We start from the raw sequence: 23,200 nt of genomic DNA, 5'->3' as shown, positions 1-23,200 counted from the left end.
CAAGTTCCATTTGTAGTATTTAATACTACTCTGTGATTAAAAAGTACTCTCTTTTCTTAAAAGATAAGTACTGGACTTATTATGTCTCTGGCACCAGTGGCAGACGACCTCAAACCCTACAGGGAGACCGGTCTGCCTTGTGACCTTCCCAAATGAGTCTGAGAACCTGTAACAGAGGCCTTTAAAAAAGGAACTAGGTAAAAGGTTTAATACTCCCAATGAGAGGTATGAGGCTCTCTAGGGATTCCTGTGCTTTAAAGGTCCAGTAGGATGTATGACGGTACGACGCGTACCGTCACAACGCGTGCTTTTACAACGTGTCCCTTACAACGCAAGTCGTTACCACGACTTGTTTTGGGTGCGCGGATTGAGAATAGTATAATTTACTATTCTAACACCAGTCCCCGTGGACACTAGGGAAGGTGTTGGAATTCTAAATATACTATTCTTAATCCTCTAGCGCCCTCCAGCGCAAGTCGTGGTTACGACTTGCGTTGTAACGGACGCGTCGTAAAAGCACTGCGGAGTAAAATCCGCGTCGTAAAGGATGTTCCCCGGTCCAGTAGTATCTGATTATGTAGACTGATATTGGGAGATGAAGACCGAGGCTGTGGTCTGCTTCTAGCATAACATCTAGCTGCAGCTGTGTTATCAGAATAAAGATTCTTACGTCAACATTACCATTCCGTTTACAAAGCAGTGCAATCTTCCTGACCATAGCCTATCAACCAAGGTCTAATCCAGTAACCAAGGGATAGCAGGCGGATATATTAACATCAGATGGTTTTGTTCGCTCCTACTCTAATCTGACTTTCAATTTTCATGAAACTTTACCGTCCATTGGTCACTTCCTCCAACACCTCCGCACACACAGGAATCGTTGGCATTAGTTGATGTTGGATGGGGCTTCTAGTTTAGTTTGACTAAGAAGTTATGTCACCCTTGCTCGTTCCATTGTTTCTTCTTCGATGCCTTTTCTCATTGAAGCATTGACTTCGGTAATAGTATCCAGCCCTGTTGGACTTTCATGAACCAGGCTAGACAAGATCATGCAGTGACGAGGAAACTTTTAAGGAACAAAAAAGTAGCAAAACTTGTTTAGTGATTAGCAGAGCGCTTACTGATTCCAGAGCACCAGGGTTCAGGATTTTGTAATGGATCTTATAAATTTTCTGATCTAAAGATTCTGCTACCCCATCGCAAATCCTGGGATGGATTTGTCTATTAGCTGCTTTCAGGAATGTGATTAGTTTTGAGTTTACTAGCCCTTATGGACCGATATTTGTTAGGACCTTCAGATCCTGCCAGCACATGCATTGTTCCATAAAGTCTTTCCATTCAGCTGACACCACTGAGTCCTGAGGGACCTAAGATGTGTGGATTAGAATAGGTCTGATGTTTCTTTGCTTCCTCACAGGTTCGAAAATTTGAAACTGTGTTTTTTATTTTTGGAAATGCCAAGTAGATATACTGCACCCCAAGGGAACTGTGTTAAGCAGAGTAGCGGGTAACATGTATTTCCTGTATTCCCAGTGCAATAGGTCTGGAGAAAATAGAACATTATACAGAAGTCTGGGTTTCTTCAAGGTGTGAGAGAGGGCCTGGGACACTCGTTTAGCCCAGAGAGAGCCCTGTGAGGTTTCTGATTGAAGAGAGAAGAAGAGATGTATCTGGCCTGGAGCAGAGTAGGCATTCACAGCTGTAGAGAGTCTGGACCTAGTAGTAACTGTGAGGTCATAGGCCCTCTACAGCAACACCATTCAGGTAGAGAAGCACGAATAAGGAAGGGACTTCTCAGCACTTTTTGTTTTGATAGTCGATTGAAGCAGAGAAGTTATGAGACAAGCAGAATCTTGTATGCTACTGAGAGCTGCCTAGCTCATTGAGACTACACATTCAATCCTGTCTGGTCACTTGTGTCATTGGCCTTACAAATATACCCCTTCCTGGTACGGGCTGCCAGTAAGAGAGTTTATTTGCACATGAAGAAATGTGCACATATCTTTCTAACTGAGGAAGTATATATTTGTCTCTCCCTCACATTCTAGAGATTGCATTGTTCGTCCCACAAGTGTCTGTCGCTGAGAATGCAAACCCTTCAGGTTTATGCCTAAGAGTTATTAGTGTAAAGTGAAGTGTTGTTATGTTCTATTGTGTTCTTTCGTGCTAAATTACTGAGATGTCATTGGCTTTATGTACATATAGAGTATCTCAATTCACCTGTATTGCATTACTGTCAAAGGTTTATTTACCCTTTTATTCCCATAGTCCATGATATTTAATGGTATAGTCTGGTGCTTTACTCCACTGACCAATGTGACACAAACATTGAGTAGTTCGGTTGCAGGACAGTCTTAACATTTCCACAGTTGATTACCACAAAGGCACTGACCATTCCTCCTGCAGGATCGTGAGTGGGGCCACATGGAGCGGCATTAAAGGGTTTAGATACCTCATGCATTTATATCCGCAATCCGTGGCTGCTCCTGTGCCCAGAGAAAGAGGTGCCCTGCTCCATACCGAGTCCAAGGGTCCTGGAGAGGCTGAGATACTGATTACACATCATTTAGAATTGACTTCACCTCCATATAATCTTCTGCTCTTAATGTATGTGGTCTAATCTTATATTCAGGAAGGACCATTTAACACTTTGGTAAAAGTAGTGTACTTTACTATTACAGTAGAGCTCCATTGGATTGAATGCTTTCATGGGTTAATCGAGTAAATCTGTGATTGATACTTCATAAGCGAAGGTCAGTAATAGAAATGTGTGTTCATTATTAACATATTTGTTTATATTTTGTATATAGTTACTTGTAATTGGTAGTCCAGTCCAGTCAAGAAAATCTTGATTCGCAGCATTTCTGCTGTATAAAAGAATAAATATACAAATACAATCCATACTTATATAATAAAGAGAGAGCCCAAACCTTTGAGGCGGGTAATCTCAGGAACCACAGCATCAATCACAACACCCAATACAGCGTTGGAAAGGGCAGTTGCAGCAGAAGGACATAGGCTATGCAGACGCCCACCATATACATTTAAAAGGTAAAAGAACCGTGCCAGCAAAGTAGGCCCGTGTGGGCGTGTCTGCGTTGTGCTGTGGGCGTGTGCTGGGGGTGTGACAAACGCTGGGGGCGTGTGGTACGTTCCGCCCTTCATGCCATGTCTCATATCGTGTGCTAATCCCACCCTGCTCCCTTTAAATACCCCTGCATCCCATAATCATAACCCACCCTTACTCCTTAAAATACCCCAACACCCTTAAACACTAACCCATCTTAACCCTATAAATATACCCTGTACCCCAAAACCCAAACCTATCCCTAAACCCTAAAAATACCTCTGTAACCCAAACCTAGCCCTGAACCCTATAAATACCCCTGTACCTCAAAACCCAAACCTACCCCTGAACCCTAAAAATACCCCTGTACCCCAAAACTAGCCCTGAACTCTAAAAATACCACTGTACCCCAAAACCCAAACCTACCCCTGAACCCTAAAAATACCCCTATACCCCAAAACCAAAACTTAGCCCTGAACCCTAAAAATACCCCTGTACCCCAAAACCCATACCTATCCCTAAACCCTAAAACTACCCCTGTACCCCATAACCCAAAACTATATCTGAACCCTTAAAATACCCAAACACTCCAAAACATATACCTCAGTACCCCAAAACATATACCCCTATACCCATACTTACCTTATCCAAACATTAAAAAAAACATGCTTTTACCATTCATGCATTTACAACGAATTTTGTTGTAAATGTATGCGTGGTAAAAGCATATAAAATGTAATGCCATGCATTATAATGGCATTGCGGAGTCATGGTACTTTCGTAATGAAAGTATGTGGAGTGATGGTATGCGGAAAGAAAGTTGCGGAATAATGGGTGTTTACCCTCCCCCGGTAAGTACATTGGTGGCACGGCGGCCCACATCTCCAGCAACATACTCATATTTTTTCACCACCCATTTGAAAAATGCACAGGTCTCTCTCATTGATGGCCAGCACCGACATACACTTTTAGACACACCTTCCGCTTGAAGTTCTAGAATTGCGAACTTTAGAGCTGGGGAGCTACATTCAAATCTCGGCATCAGCTCAGCATCCTGTGATTACAGGCAAATCTCTCTGTCTCCCCGTGCCTACCACAAATGAATGTGTTCTTCTGTAATGTAAATTGTGCTCAGTTTTCGTTCATTTCTGGAATTCCTTCTTCACGGACCTGATGTTTCCTGAATTCTGCCTGCCTTATCATCCAACTTGATTGAACCATCACGTATATCGGACCCAAGAAGGAAAAAACGACCTCCTAGCCCTTGAAGGGCCGACTTCCGTGAACTCCCCCTTTTCCACCCTTCCCCGGCCTGTCGGTTTCTGCACCGTTACAACCTACAGCAGATTGCACCTCAGTCCGGGCTTTGAGACGCCTCGCCACGCAACAACACATCCCCTGGAGGATTTTCCCTATCTTCTGACCTGATCCTGCGCGCTGCCCAGCTTTGCGCCAGCCCATCCATCCGGCAACGATTCCTTCCTGTCCCCGGAAACCCTCCCTCCTTTGCGGCTCACCATTGACCTGCCCATTTCTCGATCTAACTTCTAGATACCCCCACTCCTGACATTTTATTGGTTTGTGCCCTGATGAAGGTGAGACCATGTTGAGGTCGCACACCGAAACGTACGTCGGCACCACGAACCTACTTGGCAAAACCTACACGATCTATTGCTTCCCCTGATTTTGTTATTGTCACATATTGTGGAGACAGATACTCCCCAGTATTAATCTTTATAATTTTCTTTGTGATAACATTTACTGCATTTTGTCAATTCTGTTAATTTGTATTCCTATTTACCTATGAGAGTATACAACTCTGTATTTATCAGCTACCATTCTACCTATATTATCTTTTTGATCACCACCCGACCCTTAGGTATTTGCCCTTTCCTTGATCGTCCCCCGAATTTCTGTTCCTTTGAATGAATGTACCTTTGCAGTAACTTGACGTCTGCGAATGAATGAGTGAGCGTGACTGTGATTGTTTGAATGCTCTATTGTCGTGTGGAGTATTACTAATTTAGTTTTGATTATATTTTGCCATTCAATGTTGCACAATGTATGAACCCTGTTTTCCAATGAATTCTGATTAAAACTGAATTATGTATTCATAATTCTTTGTTCTGGTGTTTATCTATTGTGCCCTGGGAGGGAGACCGTTTGTATCAAGTGACCTCAATAGCACTTTTTGATTCAATACAGGTGGAGGTTTTTGTGTTTTATTGTAAATTGTGCTCATGCCATGTTGTCGAGTTCGCGCTATATAATATTGCAAGGAAAAATAAAATAGGGAAACTAGAGTTCACACACTACTGAACGCGCACTCTTAAGTGCATCAGCAGTGCACTGTGAATCGGAGCGTTTCACAGGCCTGTCACAGATAAGAAATGCTATCAAAACGAAATCCTACAAAACAATATACTACTGGCCGGCAGCAATTCATACCCGGACACCATCGGGAAGGGCTGCTAGTTCACAATAAAAGCATACATTAACATTATTTAAAAGAGCTACAGTCTCTGATGATCAGTGCAATAGAACAAAGCCAATCAAACAGTATCTTATCATATAAAAATGTTATGTAAGTAAATAACTTGTGAATCCTTTTCAAAATGTTAATTTTACTGTGATCGTAAATTGCATTGTCACGTGTTGATCTGTTTATGTTTTACTCCCTAGGATGCAAAGAACATATTGAGCAGGTACATTTATCTTCACCATATCAAAACATTAAAGAGGAGTTATTAAAATGAATTATATCACACTTCAGTCTTTATGTATTTTTGCCCCTCGTGCAAGCCCATTTTTCAATAGCTCACTATCTTCTAATTAGGTGTGAAGAGCAAAGCGACCATGCTTACTTGGAAACACGCTATTCAACAGGGAGATGTAGGATGATATTTTTCTTTATATTTAGTTTTTTAAAAATAATTTTACCGCCCTCCATAGTTTTTGTTTTCTCCATCTCCATCTCCATCCCCATCTTATTCATTGTCTTATTTCCATTTATTTGCCCTTTTTGTATTTATTTTTCCATTTATAATGTTCTTTTATTGTTTCCTGGTTTCCTTTACTAGTTTGTATTCTATTTTACTGTCTCCTTTATGTGCCTCTGGATTTTTTTTTTTCGTTGCTTTCTGTTTCCTTTAAATTCATGCACGAATTTCCATTTTCTTAATGTGGTCCATATCTTACTTTTTGCTTATTGTTTATATTGCTTTTTTACTTCTGTCTTTTTCAACCTTCCTTTATACACTACTCGTTTTCTTTGTTTCTAGTCTATCTTTTGCCATTGTTTTTCTTTACCTCTTTCTTCAGTGGATTGTGTTTTTCCTCTCAATTTGCATATTTTATATTAAAAAGCAGTATTTAAATATTCATTGTATGGCTTACTGGGTTGAATGGTTGCTGCTGAACCATGCAGTATTCTAAAGACCCACAGACCCAGGCTTTCCTTCTTATGGCTTTGGGAAATTAAATAATAATAAAATGGTTTATAACCCTAATTATTACAGCACTTAGAAACAGTAGAAGTGTGTTATGATGACCTATATAATGACACGTTATTAACAGTAATATTAGTCAGTTTTCTAACATGTACTTTTTCTTTACTGTTTAACTTTGAGAGCATTGATATATTATTTACTCACATTTACTAAATATCTTATAAATCATTAACATATTTAGTGTTGTATAGATCAATTGACAGTTTGATTCTCCCCACTGTATACATGATTTGTCCCTTTCTGATCTTTGTAGTGTATTGAAATGTAATGTGGATTTGTAGAGCTTGAGCGTGTCACCCATGAGGGTACACAGGCGCTGAGTAGGTGCGGACTATTCAAGATGGTTCAGTTGAAGAGGCAGGTTTTCACTATTTTGCAGACCTCTGTAAGAGACGTGGCTGTCCTAATGTGCGGGGGGAGGTCATTTCAGGATTTGGCTGCCAAGTAATAGAAATCCCTTCCTCCTGTCTTGCTTCCATGGATTCAGGGATGTGTGTGTGTGTGAGGGTGAGTGATGTCAAGTGGAGGTTTCTGGTTGGTTGGTGGAAGTGTAGTCGTGATTGAGGTAGGTGGGACCCAGGTTGTGTAGTGCATTGTAGGCGTGGGTGAGCATCTTGAACTGGCAGTGTTTCTGGAGACAGTTAAGTTGCTGGAGGAGAGGTGTAATGTGCACGCAGCGAGGAAAGTTGAATTCTAGCCTGGCTGCGGCGTTTTGAATGGTTTGCAGCTTGTGCCGTAGGTGTTTGGAGGTGCCATAATAGAGGGTGTTGCTGTAGTCCAATCAGTTTGTGATAAGGGCCTGGGTAACGGTCTTTCTGTTGTCAGGAGGGAGCCATTTGATGATTTTTCTGAGCATGTGGAGACTGTGAAGGCAAGTGGAGGTGAGAGCAAGGATCTGATGCCTCATGGTAAGGGTAATGTCCAAGATAATGCCCAGGTTTCTTTTGTGGTCGGAGGGCATGGGGTGGGGCCTAGTTCTATGGCTGCATCTTATTTCTTTATTTGACAGTATAGATTCTCACTCATATACTTCCCTTTGGGAGATCCTTCTGTTTATTCCATTGACCTAGGTCAAGTCAAGTCAGGGACATTTGTATCGCGCACAAATCACATCCGGAGAGTCTCATGGCGCTTGCAGACGGCTCTAACAGGAGAGACAGAATGGTTAGTTTGCAAAAAGCCAGGTCTTTAGCTTCTTACAAAAACAGCTGTGTTCAAAGATAATACGTAGGTGAAAAGGCATTTTGTTCCATGATACAGGAGCAAGAAAAGAAAACGCGCGGCCGCTGTTTCTGGAGGTTTGTATTCTTAGGGGCGTCAGCCGGAATTCATTGCTGGATCTCTTTGGGGCTGGTAACAACTTAATTATTTTGACCAGTATCTGGGGCCACTTTCATACATGTGTTTATGGACCAGACATAGAGTTTTAAGAAGAATTCTCTTTTTCAACGGAAGCCAATGGAGGCTTTTTAGGCAAAGGGCTGACAAAGATCTTCGCGGAAGGTTAAGGACCAGCCGAGCTGTAGTGTTCTGAAGAACCTGGAGCCTATTCAGGTGGTGTTCATTTATGGAGGATAAAAGCGCATTCCCGTAGTCCATTCTATTTATAATTAGACCTTGAACTAAGGGCTTCCGGGCCTCTACGGGAATGCACTTAAAAATCTTTCTCGGATGAACTCCTTATGCATTCCTTCACAATCATATAATCCTTATTCATCTCACATCACAACCAATACCCACTCTTATCTTGCAGAGAACCCCATCATCTTTGGTGGTTCTCAACACAACCACAGCCGGACACCATCAGACTACAGATTAAGAAGTGCAAAAAACATGTTTTTAAAACAAGGCAGCAAGCACTTTCCATACTTGCACCCAGGTTCTGGAACAACATCTCTACATTGTCCTATTCCTCATTGACTTTATTCTTGTCCTTGACCAAGTACTGCTTTTCGCTTCCTTTTGGCTAGAATCAGGCTATAGAAACCATATGTTCGAGGCATGTGGGCTGCTGAATTCATATCTGTGCATAGATCGCCGCCTAGTGTTGGGTCCGGATGATTGCACATTGTTGTCCTGGAAGAGTCTTCGAAGTATCACGAGATAGGTGGCTCCTCCCCTGGACTACAGTGCTCATGGGCATCGACTCCATCCCCAGATTGTTTTTTTCCGCCATTGGGTTCGGATGTGTTCGGTTCCCTCTGTCGGAATCGATAGTTGTTAACTTACTTTGTTTAAGACCAAAAGGTCTTTAGGACTTGCGTCGGTATTGTCTCTCGTTCGGGTTCGTTATTTCCTCGGCTCCGAGCTGACATTGCCCTTCTGCGTGCTTTCGGCGCGGACGGGCCTACTCGACGCTCCTGCCTCTTCAATCATGGAACGAAGTCCATTTAAACGGTGCCCGGTGTGTGCCTCGAAGTATCCGCATATCGATGTACACCCGGTGTGCAACAAGTGTTTGTCGCCGGACCACGACGAAGCCAAGTGTATGGCCTGTTCCAAGTTCCGGTCCAAAAAGACACTCAAGCTCCGCCGAGCTGCGCGCCTGGAGGCCCAGCGGTCTGCACCGCCTCCTACGGACATCTTCGACGCTGAGGATGTCGAGGGCGACGATATCCATGAGATCTCGGAATCTAACTCAGCGTCAGAGGTGGAGGACGACTACGACGCGGAGGACGAGGATTTCGGTGAGGTGGTCGAGGAGGTAGGGGACGACGACGGGGCCCTTGCCACCGTAGAGGATAGCTCGGACGAGGAGCTTCCTCACACTGACTCCGGGGCCGTCCACCATGATCAGGCCCAGGTCGAGGGATCGCCTTCGGGCCTTACCCAAGACCTTGATTCACGTTCCACGGCCCCGCCTGCCGGCCCGGCCACGTACATTGATACGGCGCCACTCCCGGTGCAGTCGAAACCGAAAGTGAAACCAACGGTCTCGACGCCAGACGTCTCGAAACCGAAAGCTCGGATCCCGCTGGTCGGGTCGAACACTTCCGAGGCCTCGGCGCCAAAGAAATCTAAGATGGCCGTCGAGCTCAAGAGCCACGCCAAAATGGCCGACCCTAAGGCTGCCGTGTCGAAGCCGAAGGTTAAAGGGTCCGACGCAGCTGCATCGGCGCCAAAGACGGTCGACGCCAGTAAGGGTCGAATCGATCCCGCAAAGAAGGTCAGCGACCATAAGAAGTCCACTCTCGACACTAAGAAGCGGCAGGACGACCCCAAGTCCCTCACTGCCTCACTTCCACTCGACAAGGCCAAGGGGGCAATGGCGTCGACGCCGAAGAGCGCATCGTCGGTCGCCTCCCCGAAACAAGCTGCAAAAGACTCTCTCGAGCCGGCGCGTCCCTCCGCCTCGTTCACTAAGAAGGTGACGGAGTCCCTTCAACGGATTAGGGAGGGGACCGCAGCAGTCGAACCGAAGGACCCTGTGCCGCCCAAGCCTCTAGAAAAACCGGCTAAGGCGTCGACGCCGATTCTCTTCACGTTGCCTCCAAAGACGGCGCCGAAGGCTTTTGCAGCAAAATCAGGGGCCGGAGTGCCCGTGAAGGTGTCTTCGACGCCGAAGCCAGCGTTGGTGGTCCCCGGCCCACGGCCACGGCAACTAACGGAAGAAGAGCGTCAAGAGGTTTTCATCGATGCCAACACGGGCAAGCTCTCTCTCCTCAAGAGAAAGATCACCCCTGAAACACATTTGGAGCCGTACAAGATTCCACTTAAGAGACAGATGGACTCTGCTGGTGCCTCTACCCTTGTGGAGCCCGTGTCACAACAAGCTCAGGAACTTTCACCCACTCATTCCCATGTTGAGGAGGGTGATGGCAATGACGAGGATGAGTATAGCTACCCCGTCTACTCAGACCCAGAGGATGTGACTGAACCATGGTCTGCAGGTGGAGATCCAGTGGACCCGCACTCAGGGCAGGATCCACAGCTTTTCTCAGCCAAAACTTCCCCAACTGAGGACTCTGCGGCTTTCAATGCCCTCATTGAGAGGGCGGCAGCCAATCACGACGTCGACCTCCATGCTGATCCAGTGGACGTCGACTTCCTCTTTGACACCTTTTCGGTCTCTGAAAAAACTGTAAAAACTCTGCCAATGCTGAAAAGGGGTGTTAAAACATGCGGCTGAGGTGTTCAAGGAGCCCACCCGAGCAAGAGTCATCAACCCACGAATCGATAAGAAGTACAAGGTAGTGCCCACCGATCCTACTTATATCAAAGGACAGCTGCCTCTGGATTCCCTGGTTGTCTCCAATGCACGCAAGCGAGCCAACTCACAGACTACGGGTGATGCTCCTCCCCCAGACAAGGAATCAAAAGTTTTTGAGGCTTCTGGGAAGAGGGTGGCGGCGCAGGCAGCCAACATATGGCGCATATCCAACACACAGGCGCTACTAGCGCGTTATGACAGGGCACACTATGACACTCTAGAGACCCTTTTACAGCACTTACCCGATCAGTATAAGGAGGCGGCAGAGATGTTGATACAGGAGGGGAAGCTTATCACCAATGCTTCCATTAAGTGTGCTCTGGACGTGGCTGACACCGCCGCGCGAGCGATTAACACTAGCGTGCTGCTTCGTAGACATGCATGGCTGAGGATTTCTGGGTTCAAGCCGGACATTCAAACTACCATCTTAAACCAGACGGTCAACCCAGACCACCTGTTTGGCCCGAGGTTGATACCACCCTCGAGAAGATGAAGAAGGACACCGACACTGCGAAGTCTATGGGTGCCTTGCAATCCCAGCAGTTTCGGGGTGGGTCCTTTCGTCGCTCCAATACTAGAGGCACCTCAAGGGGTCAACATACACAGTCAACGCAATACTACAAAGGCAACACCCAAACTTCTTATACCAACAAGGGTCGCGGTGGATACCGTGGCATCAACGTCAAAGGTAGAGGACGTGGGAACAACAGCTTCAGGTCCTCCACCACCAACAAACAGTGACGCCTTGTCACTGCCCCCCGACCACGCAACACCGGTCGGGGGGAGACTCCAGCAGTTCCTGCCCATGTGGAAGTCCATCACCACAGACAGGTGGGTCAGAAAACTTGTCCAATACGGTTATTGTCTGGAGCTCACATCCACTCCACCCAACATACCCCCAAAAAACAGTCCTATGTCCGACGAGCACTTGCACTTATTGCAGCAAGAAGTCAACGTCATGCTGCAAAAAGGGGCAATAGAGCTCGTGCCCTTGCAGGAAAGAGGTGCGGGAGTTTACTCCCTGTACTTTCTGATTCCAAAGAAGGACGGATCCCTCAGGCCCATTCTGGACCTCAGGACACTCAATTTTTACATCCTCTTGGAGCATTTCCACATGCTCACGCTGCAGCAGGTTCTTCCACTGCTTCAACAGAGGGACTACCTGGCAACCTTGGATCTGAAGGATGCATACTTCCACATTCCACTACATCCTTCACACCGAAAATACCTCAGGTTCACCTTACAAAACCAACACTATCAGTTCAAGATTTTGCCTTTTGGGGTCACCACAGCACCCAGGGTTTTCACAAAGTGCCTAGCGACGGTGGCGGCGCATCACAGACATCAAAACATTCACGTCTACCCCTATCTGGACGACTGGCTTATTCAAGCCAAGTCGGCTCAGCAGTGTGCCGCCCACGTGTCCCTGACCATTCATCTTCTGCACAATCTGGGGTTCTCACTGAATTACCCAAAGTCCCATCTCCAACCCGCTCACATACGACAGTATCTGGATGCGACCATAAACACTCTAGCGGCTACAGCACAGCCAAATTCAGTGAGAATCAACAGCATTCAATCGCTGATCCAAAGATTCAGACCTCAACACTCGCTTCCAGCAAGAGTGTTCATGCAGTTGATAGGCATGATGGCCTCCTGCATCTCCATTGTCCCGCACGCGAGACTACATATGCGTCCGCTTCAGGAGTGCTTAGCACGTCAGTGGACGCAGGCTCACAACCAGTTGAAAGACCTAGTGTTGGTGAGCGGTCGGGCATACAACTCTCTGCATTGGTGGAATCCACGAAACCTTTGCAAGGGCCGACCGTTCCAAGAGCCTGTGCCACAGATCATCCTGACAACGGACGCCTCTCTCCAGGGATGGGGAGCGCATGTACTCCAATACACAGTGCAGGGACTATGGACGCAGCAGCAGAGGAAGATGCACATCAATGTTCTGGAACTGATGGCGATCTTCATGGCCTTAAAGGCATTCAAAGTACATCTGTGCAACAAGGTTGTGTTGATCCGGACAGACAACATGACGGCCATGTACTACATTCAGAAGCAGGGAGGCACTCACTCTCAGCAGCTGTCTCATCTGGCTCAGAGCATGTGGAAGTGGGCCATTCAGAGGAACATTTTCCTCATGGCGGAGCATCTCCCAGGCAAGGACAATCAGATGGCGGACCTGCTCAGCAGGCACAGCCACCAAATGCACGAGTGGGAGATACATCCATCAGTACTCCAGCCGTACTTCCAAATGAGGGGTCATCCAGAGATAGACCTGTTCGCCACAGAGGAGAACGCAAAATGCCAAAGCTTTGCCGCCAGGTTCCCACACCCACAGTCGCAGGGCAATGCGATATGGATGAACTGGTCAGGCAAATTTGCGTACGCTTTTCTCCCAGCACCTCTGATACCGCTGGTGGCACGCAAGCTCAGGCAGCACTCAATGACTCTCATCCTAGTTGCTCCAACGTGGGCTCGCCAACCGTGGTACACCACGTTTCTAGAACTGTCCGTGGTACCGCATCAAAGGCTACATCTCACACCCAGCCTTCTGACGCAGAGCCATGGCGACATTCAGCACCCAGATCCGCAACAGCTCAACCTGGCGATCTGGCTCCTGAAGTCCTAGAGTTTGGCTACCTCAACCTTCCTCCCAATTGTATGGACATCATTCGGGAGGCTAGGAAGCCCACTACTAGAGCATGCTATGCGGCAAAGTGGAAGCGGTTTGTCATCTATTGTGCAACCACGACATTGATCCGCTGGATGCTTCTATTCAGAACATCATCTGTTACCTGTTCCATCTATACAAGTGTAATCTGGCCTATACTTCCATTCGCATTCACCTGTCTGCGATGGCCGCTTATCTCCAAAATAGACAACACCTTTCACTCTTCAAGGTGCCTGCCATCAAGGCTTTTCTGGAAGGCCTCAAAAGAGTCATTCCGCCACGGACTCCACCAGCTCCTGAATGGAACCTCAATGTGGTTCTTACCAGACTGATGGGTCCCCCCTTTGAGCCACTACATTCCTGCGAGATTCAATTCTTGACATGGAAAGTGGCTTTCCTTGTAGCAATTACATCGCTACGGAGGGTTAGTGAACTGCAAGCCCTCACAATCCAAGAGCCTTTCTTCCAAGTTCACTCAAACAGGGTAGTGCTCCGCACTAACCCTAAATTTCTCCCCAAGGTTGTGTCTCAGTTCCACATCAACCAAACCATAGAGTTGCCGGTGTTCTTTCAAAATCCTGAGTCACTGGCGGAGCGGATGCTCCACACTCTTGACGTTAAACGGGCCCTAATGTATTACATTGATAGGACCAAAGATTTCAGAAAGACTAAGCAGCTTTTTGTCGCCTTTGCGCCACATCACAAAGGAAACCCTATTTCCAAGGCTGGTATTGCTAGGTGGATCGTGAAATGTATTCAAATCTGCTATGCAAAGGCAAAACGCACTCTTTCCATTCCACCAAGAGCCCACTCCACCAGAAAGTTGGGGGCCTCTATGGCTTTCCTTGGAAACATTCCCTTAGAGGACATATGTAGAGCAGCCACATGGTCTACCACACACACATTTACTAAGCATTACTGCGTAGATGTGCACTCCAAACAGCAGGCAGCTGTAGGGCAGGCTGTTCTCAAGACACTTTTCCAAACTGCTGCAGCTGGCACGGGCGGCCGCCGCTAATGGAGGGACTGCTATGTATTCTATGCACAGATATGAATTCAGCAGCCCACATGCCTCGAACTGCAAATGCTACTTACCAGTATGCATCTGTTCTTGGCATGTAGGGCTGCTGACATTCATATCGCCCGCCCTCCTCCCCGGCGCCTGTAGCAGCTGCAGTATTCACATGTATACTCATAGCATGGTCATCATTCGCTGAGTTTCACTCCATCTTGGCCACAATGGCTAAAAACAATCTGGGGATGGAGTCGATGCCCATGCGCACAGTAGTCCAGGGGAGGAGCCACCTATCTCGTGATACTTCGAAGACTCTTCCAGGACAACAATGTGCAATGATCCGGACCCAACACTAGGCGGCGATCTATGCACAAGATATGAATGTCAGCAGCCCTACATGCCAAGAACAGATGCATACTGGTAAGTAGCATTTGCAACATACATACATCTCTTTTTGTTTCTGCCTTGGTATTCCATTCTTCGTTTTTCTCTACCCCTATCTTCTCTCTACCTTTTTTTATTTTTTCATATTTATTTGACTCCATGCATAATTACTCTTCTATCTGTACCTTCTAAGCAGATGGGAATTTCATAGCATTTCCACTTGTCTCTTTCCAAGGTATGAAAATATGAAAGATCAGAAAACAGACTTCTATACCTTAGTGGAGAAGAAAGAGAAGGCGGAGGAGGGGGTAGTGAAAGAGGAAGTTGACCTACAGATGAAGATAATTGAATCATTGGGTGAGAAACCACAAACTGGTCATTAGTGTTAACTATAAGAATGTCTAGTAAACTGTGAATGTCTAGATAACTCTGACTGAGCATATGAAAGGTAATGATGAATGCCTTTCTACCTGAGCCTCACTTGTATTAAATGCTGGACAGCCAGGCACACTCTCTAGGTACAGGAGTGATGCAATGACTTTGGAGTTACATTGTGCAGCCCTTCCATTACACATCAGTAAGAAATCCAGGCTACAAATGTGATTCTATCTTTCTTTCAAGCCGCAGATTAGAGCTGTTTCCAATAGTTGTTTCCTTAAGTCAAAATCTCTCGGGAAGAGCCTTCATCTGGTTCCTGAGGACAGTTGCAAGACCATCATCCATGCCTTGGTTACTTCCAAATTTACTTCGCAAATAGCTCATCTGTAGCTGCCTCCCTATGCAGTCTACATTGGGTGCCCATTGTCAGCCTCAATCAATTCAAGGCCTTCATCTTCGCTTATGGAGCCTTTGAGCAAAAAGGCCCTTTATATTTAAGAAGTAGATGGTCTGCTACCACCAGGGCAGATCGTTGCGATCGAATGCTCTAAAGCTTCTGCGCCTTCTCAGGGTTCGCAAGACAAGAGGAGGTGGCCGTTCCTTTTCATCTCTGACTGCCAAACTCTGGAATTTTCTGCCGACTGCTCTGTTTCGCTACTTCAGAATCCGTTTCTCGTAAACTCTTTAAGACTTTTATTTTTAATGCATAGGCTTTCTATATTGGGGTCTGTTAGTTCTAGTTTGTTCCGCACTCATGCCGCTAGCTCCGATACCCTTCTTCTGAAGCAACCCAGTGCTTTACAAATTCTGTTGTATTGCATCAGTGGGTGGTGCAAGCAAGCAGCAATGCAGCAACAAGATATATGCTTGGCAGTTGTAGAGAGAAGCCCAGTGTGTGGCTTCATGTCATTCAGATCAGACTCTTAACAACGTTTCCCCCTCAGCATAAAGTGGGATGGAATCACCAAGCTTCACTGAAGCCACCCCACACTGTCATGATATGGGGATGGCAGACTTCAGAAAGGGGTCCCGCTTCCAATGAGAGGAGAAAGGTACTGGTGCCATGGACATCATATCGGAGCCGCTGCGACCCCTGACTTCCTACTTGCGACCCCTGCCTTGCTCCCTGGAACCCCTGACACTACCTTTCGACCCCTGGCGTGATAGGTCCCATAGGCAGTGACAGGAACTAAAGGAAACATGGTTATATGTGCCGTTTACTTTTTATCCTAAACTGGGGCATTTTAATGTATGTATTTATATCCTCAGTATCTCTAGAAGGGAGTTTCTAGGGGGCACACAAGGAGGCCAGAGATTCAACTGAGTGTGCCCTCTACAATGTGAAATCATGAAGATTATGCACATGTGTATTTCATAAATATATTAATCAATAAAATAATGCAAAAGGTTTCTAAAGCAGTTACCTGAAATACATTTGTTTATGTACCGTGTGTGTGTGTGTGTGTGTGCGTGTGCGCGTGTGTGTGCGTGTGTGTGTGTGTGTGTGTGTGTGTGTGTGTGTGTGTGTGTGCAGGTGTGTGTGTGTGTGTGTGTGTGTGTGGTTAAAAAATAGATTAATATCTGCTTTAGACTCCTGTTGCAATATTTTTTCACACAGGGTCAGACTGATTTGCATATTGCCATGTCTGAACTGGGGTGGTGTGGAGTGCAAAAAAACGATGGATTTAGGCCCAGATCTCTGTACTGGGGTGAATGTATGACATTGTTCTGCATTCTGTCCATCAACTGCGGTTTTTGAAATATTTTATTAACCTTGCATTTAATCTTTCATTTATTGTTGCTTCAGCCATGTCACTACTTTAATGCCATTATGTCAAAGGTCATCCAGCAGCCCCTTCCCTAACATCACCAGGGTCAAAAATAAATGTGCCGTCACATCCTGTAATGTCATCCGCAGCTGAATGTTAGGATGATGTCACTAACACTCCTGGCATTTTTGTGAATAACACCAATGACTAGTGCACGTGAAGTCTGAAATGAAATGAAAAGCACAAGTGCTGCGAAGCGGAAACAAAAGTCGTACTGCCTGCTTGAATGTAGAGAAAGCGGCTATAATGATTCTTGGCTGTGGAGAGAACCGAGTCTAGCTTGAGACACCGGCAGCTGCTAACCCGTGCTAAGGTCTGGAAAATAAAATGCACAGTTGATCGATTTTACATTCGGGGAAAGGAACACATTTTGCAACAATTGCCATTGGCTTCGCATAGACAGCAAAGTTGTTCTATCACACCCACACCCTCTATGACATGGCAGGATTATTAAGTACATAAAGAATACACACCCCCTTGACCATGTATTACAATTTAATGCAGTCCATCTTTGTTTATGCCCCTTCCAAAGTTTACCAGCCGCCACTGCTATGACAAGGGATGCGTGACGTCAGATCCCATAAATAATAAGGACCTTGCACTATATCTCTCAGATAGTCTTGCAGCCAGATTTAGGCGAGGGCTGTCCCATCACCCTCCTTTCACTAACTCGCCTCATTGGTCTCGGGCAGAAAATGTCCACCGATATCCCCCCAAACTGTGGATAAACCCCGGGCGTATGGTGGATATTATTCATTGAGTTTTTTTCCCTCAAAGCGGCAACTTCTTTGGGGCTTGTTAATCCTTAAGTTATCCACTTCTAGCCTGATGCATGAAAGAATGTCACACTCACAAAGCCTACAGTGCACTGTATCTCTGGCCTTAGTGCCGGGTTTGGTGACCCCATGGCTGCACAGAGGGACTTGCAGGATTGACCCTTCGAGGCCTCTCAGCGGGAGCTGAGCAAGTTCTAGAGGGGACCAGACGGACCTATTCCTTCCTGGTTCTTGATATCTATACAGAGGTCCTAGAGGATGCACAGAGAGGCTGATGGGTGTTTAAGAGCGCTACAGAAGATGCACTTCTGTTGAACATTGAGGAAATCGTCACCCATTATCTAGAGCAGATGGAAAGTGCCATGACTTGCGGAGTCCCTAAAAGATCTTCTGGGTTTGCCCATTCGTTTTCACCGGTCCAGTGCACCTGTACTCATGTGTGTTGTGGTTGTAAAAAGTACGCATCAACCTTGTTCCACATGTTCTTGGAGGCCGTGTCCTAATTCTGGAAGGAGTTTCTGCAGTGGGTCACATCTGCTTGGGCTGGAATAAGTTGCAATAGTTCGACGTGTTCCTTTTGTTTGTTTTCATGCTTTCCCACCCTCTTAATGGTATGCTTGTATTTGTGGCCAGATGTTGTTAAGGGGTGACCTCCTTGGGGTTCCAGGGTTTGGGGCTTCTGTTTTTCTGCACTGTTGAGGTAAATGACTAGACAGATAATTCTTGTTTTTTATTTCATTTATCTTTTTATTATACAGTTAGTCATAGGTTAATCTTCGTTTGTCATCTTCTGGCCCAGACACTGTTCGCCTTCTCATAATCATGTATTACATTCAGATAATGCCTGTTTTGAGTTTGATGCTGTTCGTCAATCGCGTCCCTGGTACTACTTGTTTCATCCTAATCCGCATATTCCCTCTGGCTGTAGTGAAAGGTTGTGGAGCGCCAGTGCTGGTTTGGTATGTGGTGTGCTGCTTCATCTGATCAATGTATACATTTTAAGGCCTTCTTGGCATTCTTCTGTGGAAAACCTGGACAGTTCAAATTGATGACGGCTACAGTTTGTAATAATGTTAGGATGGGCAGCACTGAGTCTTGCTCACTGATCTGTGGTTACTTCAGAGACCGCTCTGGTTGGGTTCTGTTGTCCATCGTTCCTGATTGATGCCTTCGACCTGGAGGCAGGTAACCTCAAAAGGTTCACTCCCCAGCGTGTCGAGTGCTTCACCTGTGGAAGTATGGTGTATTGGACATTCACATTTTTATTTAGTTTGGTAAGTGATGTTGTCACATTGTATGGCTGGCCATGGTAGCGGGTTCTTCTTCTTTCCTTTTTGTGTCTCTACTTGCTATTGTCCTTTGATCAGAGATGAAGGGTGCTGGGATGAGTTCAGCCTAAGATTGGCTCTTTTGCATTAGAGTGAGCCAGTGAATCTTTTAAGATTGGATGCCCTTGTGCTCCATTTTCTCTCTGGTCCATCACTGTTCTTGGTGGCCCACTTTCCCCAGGTTCTATAGCCTTGTGTTCACTTGGTATTTGCTGCCATTTTCTGGAGTTAATGCTTATGTTTTGTCATCGTTTTGGATATGATGCAACTTCCTTTAAACATTTATACAGGCCAATGGATCCCCATTTACACGCCTCTTTGAGGGAGCAGTTATCTTGACTCAGTTACCAGGTTGCTGTTTGTTGTGTGCAGGATTGTGGACTTTGCCTGCATATTGCAACCATCCTTCACTCTTTGGGCTCTGTTGAATGTTTGAGGATCTAGCAGCTGCTTTTTTCCTTGTTGCTTTGTGGCTTTCTTTTCTGCTGGTTTACTTCATGTTTGAACCTGTGTTTGGTCGATGTTTGAGATTCCTTTTGTTGGTTGCTGTCTTTTGTTAGCATGACAAGGCTCCCTGCTGGTGATATGTCATACCTAGAAGTAGTGATTGTGTTTGACATTGTCTTCTGATCAGAAGGGTTGGGGTTTAGAGTGTTCTGCTTTCCTTCCCTTGAATAACTTTTGCTTTGTTGTTGGCTTGCTGAATCCATCTCCTTTGACCATTGTTTCTGGGTATTACTGGGCATTACTTTCCAAGTGTCTGGCTGTTTTTCTCCTAGGAGTTTCTATGTTACGGTTGTTATTGTCCTGAGGTGTGCATAGGTTTGTCCCTTGGGTAGGCTTCTGACTTGTTTTGCATTTGTTTGGGCCGCTACCAATCGATCTGATATCCAGTTGCATCTTTCACAATCTATTTCTCAGTGTACTTCCTGTCCTCGGACCTGTTTTTCAGGGTTTACTCTTGAGTACTTATTCATGAGGCGCGGGATCTGCAGGTCCCTCGCAGATCACTTACCTTAAATAAAAAGTTGCTTATTTTTGGTAACAAACTTTCTGATGGCTGCTGTTTCTACATGCAGATTTCTTATCAATTTGCCTGCGACTGATGAGCGGTTACCTTGCTGGTTTTGTGCACTGCATTTCTTTAAGCTTGTCAGGTTTTTTTCTGCCTCAAAAGGCGTGGGGAGAAGGGCAGAGAACTGATATCAGCTTGTTAGATGGCACCAAATATGGCTCTGTTCCTTCCCATCCAGGGAGGTGGAGGGGTTGGCTTGGTGTCATGGCGACCCCTTTTGTGCAAGGAGACTTTCGCAAATTTTCTAGATCGAACCTGGCACCTGGAGAAGACTCATAAGGTGAAGAATATGTAGGTAGGTAAAGAATCCACCAGAGCGATTGTTACCAAAGGTAAGTAATATTTTATTCAGGCTCTCAGGAAGTTTAGGGAGGCAGAGCTTAGCTTCCAGCGGTGCCCCAGGACGGGTGAAAGAAATTAGCTGGTTAGCGTCCTGGTCTACCCTGGTATCTTCTTGTGCCCACACTGTGGGGGATTGTCTTGGGCACCAGGACAGTGGTATAATATGTTAACTACATGCGCCGGCCAGTTGGGCATAGACATTGCGTGTTTCCTCCTGCCTTCCCAGACACTAGTTAGGAATCCATTTTCATATGCCTGGTAGTTTATGTACCTCAGGACATCAAAAGAATGTATAATCTCAGAACTACCTAAAAAAGATACAGTTGTGCATGTTAATTTTTCTGTGTACCACACACTTCTAGGTGCTTTTGAGAAAAACTACCAGGTTATTTTTTTAATGAAGGTTCCACAAGACTTATTAAGGCAATAATTGTGCAGAAATGATCTGTGCACATCACTCCCGGACGAAACCTCCTCTCATCATCCGCTCACGTTATAGATCAACAATCATTCAAGAACATGAAACAGATTATGGAATGGCCTCGCCTCTTCCTTGAGATCTGATACCATCCCTTTACAATTCTGGAAACTGTTAAAGCCAGAAATATCCGTATGGGATTTCTAATTGAACCCATCACAGACCAAACATTGTGATTGTAGAACTTCGGACACAGGATCCAGTCTTCAGATTGGACTCTCCGCTGTCATTTCACTTGTTTTTATGCTGTCAGCTGTGAAGTATCCGAAAAGAAACACACAACACTATAGAAAACGCACATTAAATTAATAATAACTTTGTTACATTTAGCTCTCAATGTCACTACAGGTTTCCAAAGACATTTGTCTTCTAGGCATGGTACTTGAGGTTGCAATAAGCTTACCTTATGTAACAGGCTCATTTCCCAAGAACTAACGGCACAGATGTCATTCGTAGTGATAAGTAGGGTATATTTCTTAAGCACGCATGATACCATCTCTGTACCTGGTGAGCACAGGAGTTAATAAGAACTTTGTTTTACTCTGCAGCTTATGAGACTTTGGGTGCAGACATTATCCAGTCAGAGACTATTCTAGAGGCTTTAGCTGTGGCAGTGAAGTGTCCATCTCTTCTGCTCCTGCATCTGCTTCAATAAACCACTTGCAGGTTGAGGGAATATTAATGAAAGAGTTGTCATCCTTGCACCACTCAATGGGACGCAAGAGCGGCGCAACTCTTTAGTTAGATTTATCAAGCCACGCTAGGCCACCTTAAAGTCAAAGTCAGACAGTCTTGTATAGCGCACAGATCACCGTTGGGTCTTAAGGCGCTTGCAGACCCTTCCACTACCTGAGTTCTGTCTCATTTCATTTACAGAACAGTCATGTTTTTAATTCTCTACAGAAACGTTGTTTGTCTGGGATGGACGTAAGGTAGGACGGAAGCTGGTTCCAGAGGTGAGGGGCAAGATAAGAAAAAGATCGGCCTCCGTTACGCACAGTGCGAACCCGCAGAGGAAGAAAGAGAAGTTTAGAGCTAGATATAAGAGTTCTGGCGGGTTATACATACTGGTCTGCTACACGCAGCCTGTGAACCTCGAACAGGCGGGTGTGGAGCGGTCCTTTAGATAGTTGTTAAACCAATCCAGGGCCTTCCCTCAGACCTCCATCTCCCAGAGCCGCTGTAACAAAATATCATGGGAGATGGTGTCGAAAGCAGCAGCTAAGTCTAAAAGAACCAGCATAGCTGATTCTTTTTTGTCCAAGGCCCGCCTGATGTTGTCGACCATTTCAACTCTGCCGTTTCGGTATTGTGAGCCGCTCGAAACCCTGATTGAGAGGAATCAAGAAGCTTATGGCTTTCTATGTGATTAGTTAGTTGTTTGCTTACCAGGACCTCGAGAGCTTTTCTGAAATATGGCAGCAGTGAAATGGGACGGTAATTGCCTGGTTCGCTGGCATCTAATGTGGGCTTCTTTAGGATGGTTCTAACTTGCGCTATCTTCCAATTTCTTGGTACAGCAGCTTGTTCCAGGGACATATTAAAAATCTCTATTAGCCTCGGTGTCAGCCGTGAGGCTATTTTCCTATAGATCCGGGGGGAGAGGATCAGCAGGAGAGCCAGATTTAATTTTGCACTGCCTTGTGTGGTTTGATAAATCGAGAGTAATGCAGCGCAAATTGCTGTGTTACGTTACTGTGCCCAGGGAAGCGTTCCATGGGTGAAGCGTGGGTGTTCCCATGGATTTTGGCACATTCCCATATTTATAATTTCTGTTAGACCTGGGAATGCATCAAAAGGCGAGGCGTAACAGGGAGAAATATCTTTATTTCTTCTCGTTGCTTCCTCTTTCTATATGCGCTATATTCTATATGTGGCATTTTCCTCTTCCTATGTGCACTGCAGAAGGTGCCTGCAGTGCACATAGGAAGAGGAAAATGCCACAGAGGATTGTTTTTGTTCATGAAGGTGTCCCTTCCTGCATAACAAAAATCCTTCGTACATTGCAGACACTCTTGCACCATGGTTCAAGCGTGCCTGCACTGGTGATACGCAGCATATTGTGCAGGGAAAAGACAGGAATGTGCTGTATAATGTTAAATATGGTATTCCTGCCCAATCATGCA

The 23,200-nt window shown here is 45.7% G+C and overlaps 1 protein-coding gene across 1 annotated transcript in view; it reads left to right on the top strand.

The window, feature by feature from the left end:
* Positions 1–23,200, top strand: part of LOC147663457 (E3 ubiquitin-protein ligase TRIM39-like) — a 139,699-nt gene that overhangs the window by 76,025 nt on the left and 40,474 nt on the right. The window contains exons 4-5 of the mRNA XM_086950438.1: positions 5,750–5,772; positions 15,104–15,225. Of these exons, the coding sequence (XP_086806564.1) occupies positions 5,750–5,772; positions 15,104–15,225 (145 nt within the window). The remainder of the gene's footprint in view (positions 1–5,749; positions 5,773–15,103; positions 15,226–23,200) is intronic.

The sequence above is a fragment of the Lissotriton vulgaris genome, unplaced genomic scaffold (assembly GCF_964263255.1).
Source record: "Lissotriton vulgaris unplaced genomic scaffold, aLisVul1.2 SCAFFOLD_1378, whole genome shotgun sequence".
Classification (NCBI taxonomy): Eukaryota; Metazoa; Chordata; class Amphibia; order Caudata; family Salamandridae; genus Lissotriton; species Lissotriton vulgaris.
The sequence above is the reverse complement of the archived record's forward strand: the minus strand, read 5'-3'. Positions and strand labels throughout refer to the sequence as shown.